Source organism: Rana temporaria, chromosome 3 (assembly GCF_905171775.1).
Source record: "Rana temporaria chromosome 3, aRanTem1.1, whole genome shotgun sequence".
Lineage (NCBI taxonomy): Eukaryota > Metazoa > Chordata > Amphibia > Anura > Ranidae > Rana > Rana temporaria.
The window spans coordinates 327,534,982-327,553,983 of NC_053491.1; the positions used below are offsets into that span (position 1 = coordinate 327,534,982).

The 19,002-nt window shown below is 43.5% G+C and overlaps 1 protein-coding gene across 4 annotated transcripts in view; it reads right to left on the reverse strand.

Moving 5' to 3' along the window:
• LOC120932527 (leukotriene C4 synthase-like) overlaps window positions 1-19,002 on the reverse strand; it is a 129,354-nt gene that overhangs the window by 12,383 nt on the left and 97,969 nt on the right. For 3 of the 4 annotated variants that reach the window (XM_040344974.1, XM_040344976.1, XM_040344977.1), the window contains exons 3-5: window positions 16,251-16,350; window positions 13,791-13,861; window positions 7,125-7,206 (exon numbers count right to left, since the gene is read on the reverse strand). In XM_040344974.1, coding sequence (XP_040200908.1) covers window positions 7,125-7,206; window positions 13,791-13,861; window positions 16,251-16,350 — 253 coding nt within the window. Of the gene's footprint in view, window positions 1-7,124; window positions 7,207-13,790; window positions 13,862-14,220; window positions 14,274-16,250; window positions 16,351-19,002 lie in introns of all 4 variants that reach the window. The other variant, XM_040344978.1, reaches the window with a different exon arrangement.

Sequence of the window (19,002 nt, forward strand, 5' to 3'; positions counted from 1 at the left end):
ACAACACTGAGGGGTCATCATCAGCATTCAAACTTTACAAAGTATGCAATAAGAAATTAAAGGGTGAAATCAGGGTGGCTAAAGCCCCAATACACGCTATCAGTCTTTCTGCAGGTTTTTGTCTATAGGGTTTACCAAAACCATCTAATATGAGGTCAAACCTTAAGAGTTTCAATTCGGATGCAATCAGGCAGGCCCTTGCACAACATGGTTTTGGTTAACCTGAAGACAAAAACCTGCAGGAAAACTGATAGTGTGTATGGGGCTTTAGATAGAACATGAAACGCACATAGCAGAGTAGAGTAAAAAAATACCAAGAAATTCTTTAAGTATATAAGTAGTAAAAGAGGGAGGTCAGATCATATTGACCCCATAAAGAATGTTGAGGGGAATCTGGTTACAAAGGAAGGGAAAAATGGCAAAGGTATTGAATTTATTTTTCTCCTCAGTCTTCAAGTCAGGGAAATGGGGGGGGGGGGGGGGGCTTCAGTAACCAAAACTGCAAGATTTATCCTCATGACATATAACAGGAACCACAGTCATGGCTAACAGAGGATAGAATTAGGAATAGACTTGAAAAAATTCATATTAATAAGTCACCGGGACCAGATGGCTTGCACCCGAGGGTCCTCAACCACTTCCATACAGGGCACTTACTGTATACACCTTCCTGCCTAGACCAATTTTCAGCTTTCAGCGCTGTTGCACTTTGAATGACAATTGTGCGGTCATGCTACATTGTACCCAAACCAAAATTTTATAATTTTGTTCCCACAAATAGAGCTTTCTTTTGGTGGTATTTGATCACCTCTGGGATTTTTATTTTGTTAAAAAAAAAATTACTGAAAATTTAGAAAAAAATGTTTTTTTTGTTTCAGTTACAAAACATTGTAAATAAGTACGTTTTCTCCTTCACTGATGGGCACTGATGGTACTGCACTGACGGACACTGATAAGGTGGCACTGATGGGCACGATGAGGTGACACTGATGAGGTGGCATTGATAGGCACTGATGATGGGCACTATGGATGGGCACTGAGAGGCGGCATGAATGGGCACTGATAGGCGGCATGAATGGGCACTGATAGGCGATTGTCATCCCTGGTGGTCTAGGGTGGGCATCCTCGGGGGGACTGCGCTGATAATCGATCAGCACAAACTCCCCCTGTCAGAGGAGCAGCTGATCGGCTCTCCTCTACTCGCGTCTGACAGACGCGAGTGAGGAAAAGCCAATTACCGGCTTTTTCTGTTTACATCGTGATCAGCCGTGATTGGACACGGCTGATCACGTGGTAAAGAGTCCCCGTCAGAGACTCTTTGCCTAGATCGGTATTGCGGGGTGTCAGACTGACACCCTGCAACAATGATCCCCGCGATGCACGCCCCCGGGGGCGCGCATCGGCTCAATATCCTGAGGATGTCATATGACGTCCAGTCAGGATATTGAAACCACTTTGCCCCCGTATTTTTGTAATAGGGCGGGCGGCAAGTGGTTAACCATTTAAGGACCCCTTCACGTCAATATACGTTGGCAGAAGGGTACGGATGGGCACAGGCACGTACCTGAACATTGCCTTTAAGAGCCCAGCCGTGGGGTCCCGCGATCGGTCACAGGAGCTGAAGAACGGGGAGAGGTGTGTGTAAACATTTTTATAGCTGTGAAAATAACAATGGTCACAAAAATGTGACAAAAGTGTCCGATGTGTCCGCCATAATGTCGCAGTCACGAAAAAAAACGCTGATCGCCACCATTACTAGTAAAAAAAAAAAATATTAATAAAAATGCCATAAAACTATCCCCTATTTTGTAAACTCTATAAATTTTGCGCAAACCAATCGATAAACGCTTATTGCGATTTTTTTTTAACCAAACATAGGTAGAAGAATAAGTTTCGGCCTAAACTGTGGAAAAAAACGTTTTTTTGGCGCTCTATTTTTGTTTATAGCGCAAAAAATAAAAACCGCAGAGGTAATCAAATACCACCAAAAGAAAGCTCTACTTGTGGGAAAAAATGGATGCCAATTTTGTTTGGGAGCCACGTTGCACGACCGTGCAATTGTCAGTTAAAGCGGCGCAGTGCCAAATCGTAAAAAGGGGCAAGGTCCTTAACCTGCATAATGGTCCGGGTCTTAAGTGGTTAAGGAACTCAGTCAAGTAATTGCCAGACCATTGTTCCTTATTTTTACGAACAGTTCACTGACTGGAATGGTACCAACTGATTGGAGAAGAGCCAATGTAGTACCAATATTTAAAAAAGGACCAAGATATATCCCTGGGAAATACAGACCAGACCAGTTAGCTTAACATCAATAGTTTGTAAGCTCTTGGAGGGGATGATATGGGATTATATACAAAATGTTAGTAATAAAAATGGTAGCAGTAATCAGCATGGATTCATGAAGAATTGTTCTTGCCAAACCAATCTATTAACCTTCTATGAGGAGGTGAGCTGCCATCTAGTTAAAGAAAGGCCCATAGACGTAGTGTATCTGGGTTTTGCAAAGGCATTTGATATAGTTTCCCATAAACGTTTAGTGGAAAGTGGGGTCCCCCCAGTGTTCTGTCCTGGGACCATTCCTATTTAATTTAGGATGGGATAAACAGCTCAATCTCTGTATTTGCGGTCGATACTAAGCTAAGTAGGGCAATAATTCCTCCTCAGGATGTGGAAACCTTGGAAGAAGATCTGAACAAATTAATGGCAAATGAGGTTTAATGTAGAAAAATATAAAATTTGCATTTGTGTTTTTGCCACCCAAATAATATCTACTCACTGGGGGGGAGAACCTCTGGGGAAATCTAGGATGGAAAAGGAACTGGGGGTCTTAGTAGATGACAGGCTCAGCAATGGCATGCAATGCCAAGCTGTTGTAAGCAAAGCCAACAGAATATTGGCATGCATTAAAAGGGGGATTAACTCCAGAGATAAAATAATAAAACATACAGCAGCCGCAGGATTGTGGTAACAAGCTGAAGGAATCAGGGTCTCCTCATTGAGCGCCCCCAGCAGGCACACAACTGGGTCACATGGGATTGGTATCATATAAACCTTGGATATTGTATCTATCGCCTCCCTCCAGTATCTGAAGAGTTTGGGACATTTCCAAAGCATGTGAAGGAGATCACCGTAGTCACATTCACATTTCGGGCAGAGGGGGGAGTCCCGTATCCCCCATTTGTGTAGTTGAATGGGGGTCCTGTATGCTCTATGCAGTAGATATAGATAGGACAACCTCTGAGACGTAGATACAGACACCAGAGGGGTGGCAGAAAAGCAAAGATCCCACGTCTCCCCATCAATGGTTCCCACATAATTTTCCCAACCATGTCTTTTTTTTTTCACAAGAAATTCCCAACCATGTCTAGAGGGTAACCTAGAGGGGTCCTGCAATTGACTAAGGAGGATATTATAACACCTGGATATCATACCCTTTTTATAATTTTCCATGAGAATGCCTTGTTTTAGCACATGATCAGTCAGCTGTAACGTAGTCATTTTTGCCTGTGTTTGTACGGCATGACGCAACTGTAGATATTTGTAAAAATTGATAAGTGGAATCTCCATGAATGATTTGAAAATAGGGCCGTTATATAGCTGTGATATATATCTTATTCCTGCCTCTTTCCATTCCAATATTTCTCTATAGTGCCTATTACGCCACAGAGGTGGGCGAGTCAAGAAGCCCCATATCCCCAGCATCTTCTTAACAGAGGACCACAATGTGTTTAGTAATTTCACAGGGTGGGGGCCCCAGGATCTAAATACAGGTATACCGCTTCTAACCATGTAAGAGCGGAAATGCTCTAATCTGGTATAGCTAGTAGTCTGGGTATAGGGTCTGCTAGGTCGATTATTCCCCAGCCCCCCAGCTGTTGTATCTGGGACGTAAGGTAATAAGCTCTATAATGGGGCACCACCAGTCCCCCCTCGTCTTTGATGTATTGCAGTGTCGATAATCTAATCCTAGCCATCTTCTTGCGCCATATCAATTCCCTAAATTGGGAATCATTTCTATCAAACCATCACCGTGGGATCCAAACTTGGGAGTTATTAAATATGTATAATAGTTGCGATGCCCATACCATTTTGATGAGATTGACTCTCTCGACTACTGATAAAGGTAGTTTGCACCAGCGTCCCCAGCCAATAGGCCAGGAAGTTCAAAATTTTCTAGAAACCCATCTATTTCCAATTCAGTGGGATTGACCTTGAAGGTGTATAGATCAGCGTAAAAGGCCCTAAAAATATGCAGGTCTGGGACCGTGGAGTACCCTGAGCATCACAAATGGCCGAGATAAAGGATGAGGACCGCTGCGCCATAACCACTAGCATATGCCCAGTCGCCTCCCCTTCTTCAAAATGTGACTGTTGTAGGAAAAAAATTGTATTCTCAGACAGTTGTAACGCCAGTTGCCTAGACATGGACTGTACCCCTAACCAGGCTCTTTTTGTATCATCTGTGGGGTTGGCAATATATCTGTCCTCCGCTTCAGTAACCTTCCCACGCACTGCTGTTTCCCATGCCTTAGTGTCTGTTTTGATACAGGTTATTCATTTTATAAATTGCCTCTCATAAAGACCTTTGCGGCATCCCATACAACACTGAGCTTGGCAGTGTTAACATTGTCCTGCATAAAAAATTTCAGCATATTCCGGGTCCACCTCCGGAAACAGGGAAAGCCAGAAAGGGTTAAGCTTCCATCCTGGACTCTTAACCAAGTCAGCTAGTGAAATGGACAACCAGAACGAGGAATGGTCAAACATGTCTATCAGCATAATCTAAAACTGTAACAAGCTGCAGCATTGCATCATTGCCTAATCCCATATGTATCCTGGATAGTCCCTTATGTGAGGCCGAGTAGCATGAGTACTTCTTAGTTTCAGGATGCCTACAGCGCCACACATCTGTCAGTCCGAGCTCCCCAAGTACACTGGCAAAAGGCGTGTGCCCCCCCACCTAAAGTAACGCGGGTGGGGACAGGTAATTTGTCTCTAAAATGGTTTATGTAATTATTATAATCTCCCACAGCCAAAAGCGGGACCTCCGTGTATTGCGCCATAACCTCGGACGAAAACGGCGGCTGTATATATATATATATATACCAGCTATTATACAGGACAATCCGTGGATTTAACACAACAGAAATACATATCTTTCCCGGGTCTATCATTTTGCTAGGGCAGTGGAACCGGACATCCTGATGTATCAGGATGCTCACCCCCCTAGAATATGCAGAATAGGTAGAGTGGAATTGAGTATCATACAATCAGGGACTTAAGCTAGGAGCTGGGTCAGGAGAGAAATGGGTCTCCTGCAAGCACACAATACCGGCACCCATTGACTTAGGGTGTCTAAGAACCGCCATTCGCTTTACTGGGGTACCTAGACCTCTAATATTCCAAGATAGGATTTTTAAGATAACCGCCGTAAGGGAGCATCACCATCAATAGCAGGATCACATTCGCCTCATGGCAGGCTACATCAATATAGTAGACGACAGCAATAGTACAGAGAGAACACAGCAAACTGCATACCAACATTACCAGGAACATAGGTGGTGATCCAGACAAAGTCCACGTTCAAGGACGCTAGGGGTTGAGGTATTGATGGGTCAGAGTAAAAACATATTAAATTATAACAAATCAAAGGTCTACAATTCTAATATGCATAATTAACATGGTATGGATAAGCATGGTACCGATACGAAATATAAGTAAGATGCAATTTTTGGGAACAAGTAAACTTTTAAGTATTTCCTTTATGGTGTTACCATGAGATATAGTGGAATATACTTTATAGTTACCAATATAATTTAATCCTAATCCCAGCTGTGTCACGGCCAGTTCATCTGGACTTGGTTTGTGCACCATACATTGAGCGATCGCGGTTTGTTTATACCGATCCGATAAGATCACTCACAGTGGCAGCAGTATTTTGAATACACTTGCTTAAGGCAAGTGATGGTAGTTACGTTGCCCGATTTAAAAAGTTATGAGTCATGGTATGTTATTATGCATTCGAAAAATGGCAGCAAATTTTCTATTGTGAGGCTCGAACAATAGGAGCCAAGCGCCGTTGTTGAGTCCAGCAGGGGCCAGTGGGTTAATTCCCCGGTGTCTTGCTGTGTATTTAAGGTTGTGAGCTGCGCTGTGTGGCCACGCCCTCTGACGAAAGCAATGACGAAGCACATCGAGGCGTGACTACGCAGCAACCTACATCATCGGTTTTACTGCTTACTAGGGATGAGCCGAACACCCCCCGGTTCGGATCGCAACAGAACATGCGAACAGGCAAAAAATGTGTTCGAACACAAACACCGTTAAAGTCTATAGGATGCGAACATGAAAAATCAAAAGTGCTAATTTTAAAGGCTAATATGCAAGTTATTGTCATAAAAAGTGTCTGGGGACCTGGGTCCTGTCCCAGGAGACATGTATCAATGCAAAAAAAGTTTTAAAAACTGACGCTTTTTCGGGAACAGTGATTTTAATAATGCTTAAAGTGAAACAATAAAAGTGAAATATTCCTTTAAATTTCGTACCTGGGGGTGTCTATAGTATGCCTGTAAAGTAGCGCATGTTTATCGTGTTTATAACAGTCCCTGCACAAAATGACATTTCTAAAGGAAAAAAAGTCAATTAAAACTACTCGCAGCTATAATGAATTGTCGAGTCTCGGCAATACAGATAAAAGTCATTGAAAAAAAATGGCATGAGTTCCCCCCAGTCCATTACCAGGCCCTTTGGGTCTGGTATGAATATTAAGGGGAACCCTGAACCAAAAAAAATTATGCGTGGGGTCCCCCCAAATTCCATTACCAGGCCCTTCAGGTCTGGTATGGATATTAAGGAGAACCCAGCGCCAAATAAAAAAAATGGTGTGGGGTTCCCCCAAAAAATCCATACCAGGCCAATGGCACGGTGGGACTCGTACCGTTCGGCAGTGGCCTGTGGATACGTGTTTAGCAGGATGGAAGCCCGGATTTTCGGTGGAGAGGAAAACAAGTGCGACCGTCTACATTCGCTGCTTATCCAGGATTGAGGTACTATACTTTTTACTCAGTGCTATACTAAAAGGAATATAATCTAAAGTATGCTATACAGCTTCAAGTCTTATTTACCTGGCCTGTGAAGAAGCACTGTACCCCTTAAAATATTGATATCGAGCAAACAGGTATAGAAGTCCACATGCTGCAGCGGTGCCTGAAATCAGAACCAAATGCAAGAAGGTTATAGATCAGTTAATTTTTTTTGTAAATATTTTATTCAAAGAATCATGTACATCAATACAAGCAGTGTAATAATGACTTAAGTGACTTAAATGCAGAATCGCATCAGTGTACAGGTATCTGCGTTGAATTGTTGAACTCATACACCATAAACTAACTAACCTACAACTACTACTGAAAATGAAGAAGTGTCATCCTGTAGAATTAAATCTAATTATTATTCCCATGTACCAGGTTTGTCATGGAATGTTGGCCTTTATTATGCCATATAATGATCAGGTTAAACAGAGGTAGCACACTTTTCTAGAAGCTCAAAACTTGTGTCAAAAGTTGATGCAGGTGTCAATACTTCCCACCCAATCTTCCCAAATGTTATCATACTTCAGAGAGTAACATCTAGCTTTATAGATCTATAGCAGGTAGGGTTGCCACCTCATCCCTTTAAACCTGAACACATATGAATTACACAGGTTCTATGGCTAATTTAATGCAGGTAAGGCACCAAGTGAGTTTGATTACCACCTTAATCAGCCACAGAACCTGTGTAATTACTATGTGTTCGGTTTTAAAGGGATGAGGTGGCAACCCTAATAGCAGGTACTTGTCCAGACTGATCTAATCTATTAGGGGACAGCTGTCTGCTGCAGCAGCATGGGCTTTTTCCCCCCCCCCCCCTTTCTCTCTTCACACAGACACTCAGGACTGCTTGTTTGGAAACTCCCTATTGGAGGTTGTCTGTAAACTCCCTATTGGAAGAGCCTGAGCCAATCATTTAGGTTTATAGTTGCAGCACCTTTTTGTTATTTTCACGTTATATATATTTCAGTTGTTATATATACTACCTTTGGGGTTTAGCGCGGATATCCCACCTTATACACTATCATTCTTTTCAGCCAGCAGTTGGCTTTCATGTAAAAGCAATTTTAGCGGCTAATTAGCCTCTAGACTGCTTTTACAAGCAGTGGGAGGGAACCACCTTCTTCCATGGTTTTCTTGGGCTCTCCTGTCCCAGCAGGGAACCTGAGAATGCAGCCGGTGGTTCCGCCAGCTGACCATAGAGCTGATCGGAGACTAGAATGCCACCAATCATCTCTAAGAAACCGAAAGCTACGAGCATTTCATGACTTAGGTGTCTTTGGATATAAACAGTGCCATTAGGAAAGCATTTTATCGCACCAATCTTGGTGTGGTCAGATGCTTTGAGGAGAGATCTAGGGTCTAATAGACCCCCTTTTTTAAAAAAAAATAGTACCTGTCACTACCTATTGCTATCTTAGGGGATATTTACATTCCCTGAGATAACAATAAAAATGATAAAAAAAAATAAAAATTTAAGGAACAGTTTAAAAAAAATTGTTTAAAATAATTAAAAAAAGGACCCCTGTCCCCCGTGCTCACGCACAAAGACGAACGCAAGATTTAGTCTGGTGTCATATGTAAACAGCAATTGCACCATGCATGTGAGATATCACCGTAATAGTCAGATCGAGGGCAGTAATTTTAGCAATAGACCTCCTCTATAAATCTAAAGTGGTAACCTGCAAAGGATTTGAAATGCTTTTCAAAATATATGTAGTTTGTTGCTGCTGCATGTTTGTGCGCAATTTTAAAGCATGTCGTGTTTGGTATCCATGTACTTGGCATAAGATAATCTTTTTTATATCATCAAATATTTGGGCAATATAGTGTGTTTTCGTGCATTAAAATTTAAAGTTTAAAGTGTTAGAAAGGGCTTTGTCTTCAAGTGGTTAGAAGAGTGGGTGATGTGTGACATAAGCTTCTAATGTTGTCCATAAAATGCCAGGACAGTTTAACAACCCCCCCCCCCCCCCCCCAAAAATGACCCATGTTGAGTCCATGGAATATTTTAGATTTTGCCACAAATTTCAGGAAAATTACAAACTTTTTTTTGTTGCACAAAATTGTCACTAAATGATATATTGCTCAAACATGCCATGGGCATATGTGGAATTTCACCCCAAAATCCATTCTGCTGCTGCTTCTCCTGAGTACGGGGATACCAGGGGTGGACTGACAACTCATGGGCAGTGGCGGCTGGTGCTCAGAATTTTTGGGGGGACGCAAACAAACTGAAAAAAAAAAATCAATTGCAGCCACTGTGCCCATCAATTGCCGCCACTGTGCCCATTAAATGCAGCCACTGTGCCATCAAACGCAGCCACTGTAACCATCAATTGCCACCACTGTGCCATCAAACGCAGCTACTGTAACCATCAATTTCTGCCCTATCAATTTCTGCCAGTTTGCCCCACCAATTTCTGCCAGTTTGCCCCATCAATTTTCGCCAGGCACATCTTTTTTTACCATGCAGTGGTGCTATGCCCGCACTGCACAGGTCAACTGTTCATTTTTGTCCAGGTGATCAGAGAACAGATATATACTTGCCTAATCCTTCAATCCTTCCCACACAAAATAGGTCCCTGTGGCTCCTGCCCCCCTGCGATCTGGCGGTCTTGTGCGGTGGACAATTTCTGAAGTCATTACACCCATAGACCTACTCTGGATGTGAGGATGTCAGGAAGTACACTGCTGGATTGTTGGGGGCATTGGAAAACGTCTTTTTATCCGGAGTTCGGCTTTAATGCCCAAAGTGCGCAAATCAGACAGTCAACAAAAGGTTGCTCCCATGCTGCTCTTGATTTGACTGTGAAACGCTGAAACCTGCAATAGTTTATCACTCTTAAAATTTGTCCTGATTTAGTATTGCAGTCTCCCTCCCGGGCTGAAGATGATATAAAGAGGAATGTTCATTGTTCCAGATCTGTAAATTTTACCAAGGAGTTCCATGCTGACAGCTTCTCTTTAATTAAATAAGGATTTACCACGAAGTTCTTTGACCATAATGTGTTTATGTGACTTGCAGTCTAACACATTTACATGGTCACTGTACTGAATTAAAATATTTGACTAATGCATAACAGGAAGGATGTAATCAAATGTATGAAAATGACTGATAAACACTTTGGCAGTGGGATAGCATACTAACTACGAAGGATAAGAATTTTCTATTGTCCCTCAAGAGTTTATTCTGGAATAAGATATCCTGAGGGAGCTTCCTGAGTTTATAAGCAGTCTTAACCCTTGAATTGGCATACATTTCTACAACAAAGGATATTTTAATATCTAAAAAATGTTTTTCAAAATGTCATGGTTTTCATAGACATGTACATATCCTAATGATAACAGTCAAAATGTTTTAAGATTACTTTTTGTTTCAAAGAAACAAAGTGCCTGCAAGAGGCATTTTTGCGAAAATAAATTCTTTGACAGTACTTGTATAATACGGATCTCCCTGGGACACTGGTCTGACCACTGATAAAAGAAACCGTTCCTCCCACTAACACCATTGATGAAGAAACATTCTTTCCACTGACACCAATGGTGGGGCACTATTCCTCATACCAGGGGAGGGCTGGCAGGGGGGGCAGGGTGGAAATCTCCCCCCGGGCCGGTGACAGTATGCACAGCCACCGGCCGCCACTAACAAATGCTGTCTTTGCAGAGCAGGAATATGCCTGCTGGAGCTCTGTTAACACAGGTCACAGCTGCTGCTCACCTCCCACTGTGCAGCCGTGCCTGTGTCAGCTCCGAGGTAGATGGTTGCAGAGCTGAGCTATGTCTCATCTCACACATAGCTCAGCCTCAGCGCACACCAGCACTGACATCCCCTTCTCTCTTTGCACAGACATGAGGAGAGATAGCGTTCATCTGCTCCTCCTCCTTTTGAGTCTGCCCTGCCCACACTCCCCGGGCATGTGTGGGCACTGGACAGGAAGTTTGAACCCAAAAAAGCATCAGAAAGCCTACCTGTGCCTCAGCCTCCATCCTGGTAAGCTTACCCTCTCTAGTCTCTCCTGACTCCCAGTGTATAAAAAGGGGTGCTCTGTGGACTTTGTTAAAGGGGAGGGGGCAGGCTTTGGTGAGCAGAGACCCTCTTTACACAATAGTCCACAGCATGCACCCTTAAATCAAGTTTCCCAGAACACCCCTTACATCAGATCTGATGTATATGGGGTCTGTGAGGACTCTGATGATGTATATGGGGTCTGTGCGGACTCTGATGTAAGGGGAGGCTCTGTGCGGACTCTAATGGAGCCTGGAGGAGACGCTTTCTAACAGACTCTCTGTTGTACTTTGTAAGAAATGTGGGGGCGAGGCCAGGGGCGGGTCATGGACAGGGCAGGGGTGGATCATGAGTGGGGCCTGACAGGGGGCCCTTGCTTTATTTGGTCTGGGGGCCCTGAGTGTTGTCAGTCCACCCCTGCCGGCAAGTGTACCATAATGCTCTCCCTGTCAGGGACCGCCGCACGACAGGAGCTTCCTAAATCCTGCCTATCATGATGTCATTCAGAGGCTGGGATAGAAGAGGAGGAGTGCTGTTGCGACCTGCGGGGAGCGTCCACTACACTGCACAATTAACTTTTTATACATAGAGCCACTGGTGTGCGGATATGGGGGGCGGTGGTAGAGGACTAGATAACCCTCTCTGACACTGCCTACAGACCTGTACTAGTAACGCTCGCAAAGAAAACTGACTTCTCATTGCATGATGGTATGTGTAGTTATTTGTAAGCCATGAAGAAATGGAGGGAAGTGACTATGTTCCCTCCCACATAGACCAGGGAGAGAATAGAGAAGAAAGGTGGATCATGACTTCTCAACTTACTGTATAAACAGGTTTTATCAGTTTTTGAAGTAAACATAAAGCATATATTGAATAAGTAGAGCAATATTGAATATTGAGTGATTTGTTAATTGTGTAGGGCCCCCCCCTTTTAGTTAGTGTGGCGTTACGCTAAAGTTAGTGGGGAATGGGAGATTTTACTTGCTCCCATTCACTAATGGTTAGTTTGAGCTGGTGCCAGTTCAGAACTGCCTCTTGGGTCAGTCTGTGTGTCTAGGGGTGCGCTCCCACCCCTGGGTGACAGTTGGCGCTATAGGGGTTCTGATGGAACCATCCTTCCCCAGCAGCCAATCGGAGGAGTTTCCCTCTTTGGGAATGCTGGCGGGGGGGTATATCTGGAGCACCGGCCATTTTTTTGGGTAGTCTGCGGGGCCCGAGTTCCAGGGGCGGCATCCACATTTAGGGTGCGCGCATCCGCGGGCCCCATCCTCATGGCCAGTCGGGTCGAGGCTGTGTACCTCGCGGAGCCTTTCGCTGATGAAGAAGGGGACCCCAGCGGCTTGCTGGGTTCCAGATCCTAAGCTGGAACCTGAACGGTGGGGGATTGGCTCGGGAGAACCTAAGTGCAGAGGTTGTCTGTGAGGCCTGGACGAACCACCGGGGATCCGATCACCGCGCTACGTGACAGGTATCTTTCTTTTACTGTCAGTGGGTGATCCTGTAGAACAAAACTTACTGGGAGGATTCTCTATCCTTACACTTAAATTATACCAAGAAAATTTACTACGCCTGTGGCAGAGGCATTGTTTCCTACCAGTGATCTGATTATTGCAAGCGACCCTTTGGCTGCCAGGTCCAAGTTAATTGCCTGTCCAAGGGGCACTTACCCACCCTGACGAGGGTGGCAACGTTTAAATCCTCTGAGTCAAGAGCAGGCTTGCTCTCTATGTTTCTTTGATATCCAAGGCCTGACGTTACAAGTCTTTCCTACTCATCAACCTCTTTCCTATATTGTGTGTCATGTTGATGTTGGCCTTGTTGGCTCTGGAATAAAGCATTAGAAAAACCTCACGCTACCTGCTGGACACTTGTTCTTTATCTACACTCACAAGCATTGCCATTACACAGAAGAATTTGGTAACTTAATACGCCGATCCCAAATTAACCAGTGGCTCCTTCGGGGGTAGCGCTACAATTGTATACCAGAGTGAGGCTTTAAATCTTCAACATACATAGGTGATCAAATGTCAAATGATTTTGATATGCTTTTACATAAATCTGTTTATGAAAAATATGCTCAGATATTCTCATGTGTGATCAGAGGTTGGTACATGGTTGTTAAAATGGAAAGTTTTCAAGTTAAGTTTTGAATAAAGGTTGGTGAAATTTACCTTTACAACGCATTGTTTGAATGTAATAAAACTATTGATTGGGTATGGTTTATCTATGCATTCACTATATACTATTTCTAATCAGTTTGACTAAGCCTTTAAAATCAGTATTTTATCAGCCACTTCCTTCCACATTTCCTAACAGTATGAGAGAAGATTATTGGTAGCCCAAAACCCAACACCATCAAGAAGTGTGTGTCATACTGATTTACAGCAAATGACAAAGTGTTAAAGATTGTAGTGCAATTTGGCAATTATGAGAGATATAAGGGTGAGAGATCTCATATAGAGTTGCTATTACTGACTTTTCTATGAAAAAGCAAGACTGGGAGCTATCATCCTTATCACTACTTTACTACATACCAAGTCACCAACTCAGAACAAGGTATGAAGCCAGTGAAGTCACACCATGCAACCTACCTACTTGTTCTATATTCTAAAAAGAAGCAATGACACTTGTACGTTCATATACCTATATACAGTTCCCATGACCATATGTAAAAAATATATAATTCCACTCACCTTGATGGAAGAAGAGCCCCGACAGCCATAGAACAGCAAGGAATAAAGGAAAATATTCAGTGCAGTTAACTCTGAAATGAAAACATTGTTTACAGTCATTAAAAATAAATGAACCTAGAATACCAAAAAATTATGGATGGAAAGATAGATGACACAAGAATGGATCTTTAGATAGACACATAATACAGGGATAGATCTATAGATAATAAATAATACAAAGATAGATAGATAGATAGATAGATAGATAGATAGATAGATAGATAGATAGATAGATAGATTTCCAGTTTTTATTGACATTTAGGCAGTTTAATGTCTCAATGTACTCTGAAAATAAAGCATAGAACAAATAAACAACTGGACATCAAAAAGAAATCAGGGAATAATTTTCTTTATCAAAATGTAATCTAAATTTTTGACACAAAGTAGCCACCTTTTGCAGATATAACAGCCGAACACACTTGTGGCATTCTTTCTAGGATGGATCTATAGACACATAGGGCCAGATCCACATAGAAATAGATCGGCGCAGCGTATCAGAGATACGCTACGCCGCCGTACCTTACCTGGCGTAATTTCGAATCCTTAAAGATTTTGCGCCGTAAGTTACGGCGGCGTAGTGTATCTCTGGCGGCGGAATTCAAATTGGCGATTAGGGGGCGTGTTTCATTTAAATGAAGCGCGTCCCTGCGCCGAATGAACTGCGCATGCTCCGTTTCTAAATTTCCCGCCGTGCATTGCGCTAAATGACGTCGCAACGACGTCATTTTTTTTTAACTTAGACGTGAATTCCGTCCATCCCAATTCACGGACGACTTACGCAAAAAAAAAAAATTCAAATTTCGACGCAGGAACGACGGCCATACTTAACATGGCAAGTCTAACAATACGCCGCAAAATACCAGCTTTAACTATACGCCAAAAAAAGCCGACTAGAGACGCCGGAAAAAAATGCCCCGGACGCTCGTACGTTCGTGGATCGACGGAAATAGCTAATTTGCATACCCAACGCGGAAAACTACGTGAACGCCACCCAGCGGACGCCGAAGTATTGCATCTTAGATCCGAAAGGTGTACGAGGACGTATACCTGTCGGATCTAACCCAGATGCCGTTGTATTTTGGTTTGAGGATTCAAACCAAAGATACAACGTGGGTAATTTGAAAGTACGCCGGCGTATCAGTAGATACGCCGGCATACTCGCTCTGTGGATCTGCCCCATAGATATTACAAAATGGATACATAGATAGATAATACAGGGATGGATCTTCAGATAGATAGATAGATAGATAGATAGATAGATAGATAGATAGATAGATAGATAGATAGATAGATAGATAGATCAGGGCTCGACAATATCCGGGCGCCCGGTCAAAATTGCGACAAGAAATTGTGACCTGGCGCCCGCCGGTAATTGAGGCCGCAAAGCCGCAAACTCAATTCCCGGCTGTCGCGGGCGCCAGGTCACAATTTCTTGTCGCAATTTCGACCGGGCGCCCGGATATTGTCGAGCCCTGATCTATCTATCTATCTATCTATCTATCTATCTGAAGATCCATCCCTGTATTATCTATCTATGTATCCATTTTGTAATATCTATGGGGCAGATCCACAGAGCGAGATCGCGGCAGGGGAGGTGGGGGCGCACGGAGGCACAGGATCCTGTGTCTCCGTGCGCCCCCACCTCGATCGCGCGGCGAGCCCACGACAGCCGGTAATTGAGGCTGTGGCTTTGCAGACTTGTGAAGGACCAAGCTTACTTCTGTGACCTCGCGCCATCTGGTGGTGGCCGTTGGCATTACATGTAAAACAGCAATTCTAATGTGTTTTCTTCACTGTTTTTACTGCCATCTCCTTCCCTCTAATTAGAACCCCCAAACATTACATATATTTTTTTATTTTAACACTCTAGAGAATAAAATGGCAATCGTTGCAATACTTTCTGTCACACCGTATTTGCGCAGCGGTCTCACAAGCGCACTTTTTTGGGAAAAAAATACACTTTTTTTAATAAAAAAATAAGACAACAGTAAAGTTATCCCAATTTTTTTTTATATTGTGAAAGATAATGTTACGTCGAGTAAATTGATACCCAACATGTCACGCTTCAAAATTGCGTTCGCTCGTGGAATAGGCGACGTTTAAAAAATTCTACAGGTTGCATGTTTTGAGTTACAGAGGAAGGTCTATGGCTAGAATTATTGCTCTCGCTCTAACGATCGCGGCGATATCTCACATGTGTGGTTTAAATACCGTTTACATATGCGGGCGCTACTCAGGTATGTGTTCGCTTCTGCGCGCGAGCTTGGTGGGACGGGGTGCGTTTTCTGGCTCCTAACTTTTTTAGCTGGCTCCTAGATTCCAAGCAAATTTGTCAAACCCTGAGATAGATAGATAGATAGATAGATAGATAGATAGATAGATAGATAGATAGATAGATAGATAGATAGATAATTTAGTTACTGAGCTCGGAAAACTCTTTCAAACTCCGGAGACCCAGAAGTGCTTGGAGGGGAGACGCTGTACTTCCGCCTGGCTGCAATCACCTGCAGGGAAAAGTATGCTACAAAGGAAAAATAAATAATTTATTTTACCTAATTGAAAAGCCTGAATATGTTTTAAGTAGAATTGCTCTTTAAAGGATCCTTCTATCCAAAACAGATATTTTTTTATGGGTGAGGACACAAAAACTAAATTACCCACTCACTGTCTTTTTATAAAGCGTGCACAAGAGACAGTTTCTGGTTCTATACGGCCAATTTCCCCCGCTAAAATCACACTGCACCACTTGCATTCTCCATTCTGTTTAACCACTTAAAGACCGCCTAATGCCGATATACGTGGGACCCGGTCCTGAGCTCCGTGACCGTGCCCGCAGGACCCGCGGACCCGATCGCCGCTGGTGTCCTGCGATCGAGTCACAGACTTGAAGATCGGGGAGAGGTAAGTGTAAACAAACCTTTCCCCGTTCTTCCTAGTGAGAGTGTCACTGATCGTCTGTTCCCTGTCATAGGGAACGACGATCAGTGATGTCACACGCCAAGCCACGCCCCACACAGTAAGAATCACTTCCTAGAGAACACTTGACCCCTGCAGCGCCCCCTACAGGTTAACCCCTTCACTGCCAGTGTAATTTTCACAGTAACAGAGCATTTTTATAGCACTGATCGCTGTAAAATGACAATGGTCCCAAAATGGTGTCAAAAGTGTCCGATGTATCCGCCATAATGTCGCAGTCACGATAAAAATCTGATCGCCACCATTACTAGTGTAGCACTTACCCCCGAAGGAGCTGCTGGTAATTGATTGGGCCTGTACTCTGCTTTTCTACCCCAAATAATTTGTCTCAACCCGCTTGACACAGCTGTGTAACAGTGTGGATGTGAAACCTTCACTAAACGGAACAACCCCACATAACAGTGTGTATATAGTGTACCTTTATCGCTATCTGGGCATCCGTTGTTCCACCTGTTATAATAATGAACAAGCCTCACACCAATTGTGATCAACCAAAATGTAAGTTTACTGGAACTAGTATAAAGACAGTAGTTATAATAACTGCATCAACATACAACTTACTATAATAGTGCAATGAGTGTACACAAATTATTAACACTTAAAGGTCCCTTGAGCCTCTACTGCGGCGCGTCTCCAAGTGGGACTAGTGCTCAGAGTGACAATGCCTTGACACTGGTCACCTTCCCACTTCCAGTACGGCCGCACCAAACATACCAATGCAAGGATATCAACACAGCACAATACAGTTTCTCAAGAGCTTCCCCTGAGGTATAAGGCAGCCTTTTGTCTTACTGTATCCACAGCACAAACCCTCCCAATGAGAAGTGTAGTCTCTGGTCTTCTTTGTCTTCGGCTAGCGATTATACTGCAGTGTTTGTAATCCAATGGTTTAACAAGTAATGAAGTAACATAACTGAAGAGTGATAACAATTTCTGCTATACAGCACACTTGTAGATGCCTTTGGTGTAGGTATAACTTAATCATCAGTCAGCCCTCAATGAAGCATAGGCTTTTAAACCTGATTGAACTCAGTCTATTTGAATGAGACCTCCCCGTAGGACTACAGGTCCCAGCAACACTGTGAAATGAGTCTAAGTGTGTTACGGGTGTTAAATAACTTCTGGGCGACAGCCCTCTCACCACTCCAGGTCTGAAAAGTTGTGAACCTCCGCTCCGGCTGTCTCAGTCCTGCTGCCAGTCAGCACTGTCACACTGCTCCGCTCCGCAAGCAAACCGGACATCCACTTTGCTCCTTCAAGGGTCCTGGGTCCTCAGACCCGATCACACTACCTCTCCAGCACACTGTGGTAAGGCAGAGTCAATGGATGTTGTTCTGCTCTGCACGATGTAGGCCCTCTTCTGAACACTCCTTCACAGATCCTTGCAGGCAGACCATGCATCCAGAAGAGACAGAAAATGGCTGCACTCTGCCTTTTATTACCCACCCAGCATGCAGTTTAGCCATTTAGTGTTCATGGGTAAGTGAGTGAGCATTATGGGTAAGTGAGTATCTTCACAGTCAATAAACATTTTCAGCTCTGCCTGTGTAATTTAATATATCTCTCTCACATTGGCATTTGGCTCCCTCTAGTGGTATGCAATCTTTAGCATTACATGACAAAAATACCAGTGCTACATACTCCCCCTGCTTTAAGTCTTTGGTCCCCAAAGATATTCAAACGCTTAGCTCTATTACACATTTTTGCCTCTAGGCGATTGCACAATACTGACAGAGGAGCCTCCCACCAGTTCTCATGTGATGGGAGACTGTTCTGTGCACTCACAGCTGACACTGTAGTGTCTGGTACAGATGTGTCAAGGGGTGGGTTGGGGTTCTCTCTTTCTGAATTGACAGTAGAGAGACCAGGCATTTCAGAATTTCTTTTGGCAGTAAACCGAGTCTGGTTGGAGCATTCACCCAGCACATCATAAGTTAATCTTTTGGGTGCATGAATCTCTCTTTTAACTCTTTGTCTCTTGGGTGTAGGCACTATCTTCGAGCAGGTACTATCCTCTCCCACTTCAGACTCTTGTACTTCAATGTCATTAAAGGACGAGTGATCCTCAGAATGTCCATTTTGTGGCACAAATTCTGGGGCTTCTGGTCTAAGAATTCCATTGTCCTTTCTTCTTCTGTGGGGTGAACAGTTTGCATCAACTCCTGGCATTTCAGGTGACCACAACCAGCTTATCTCC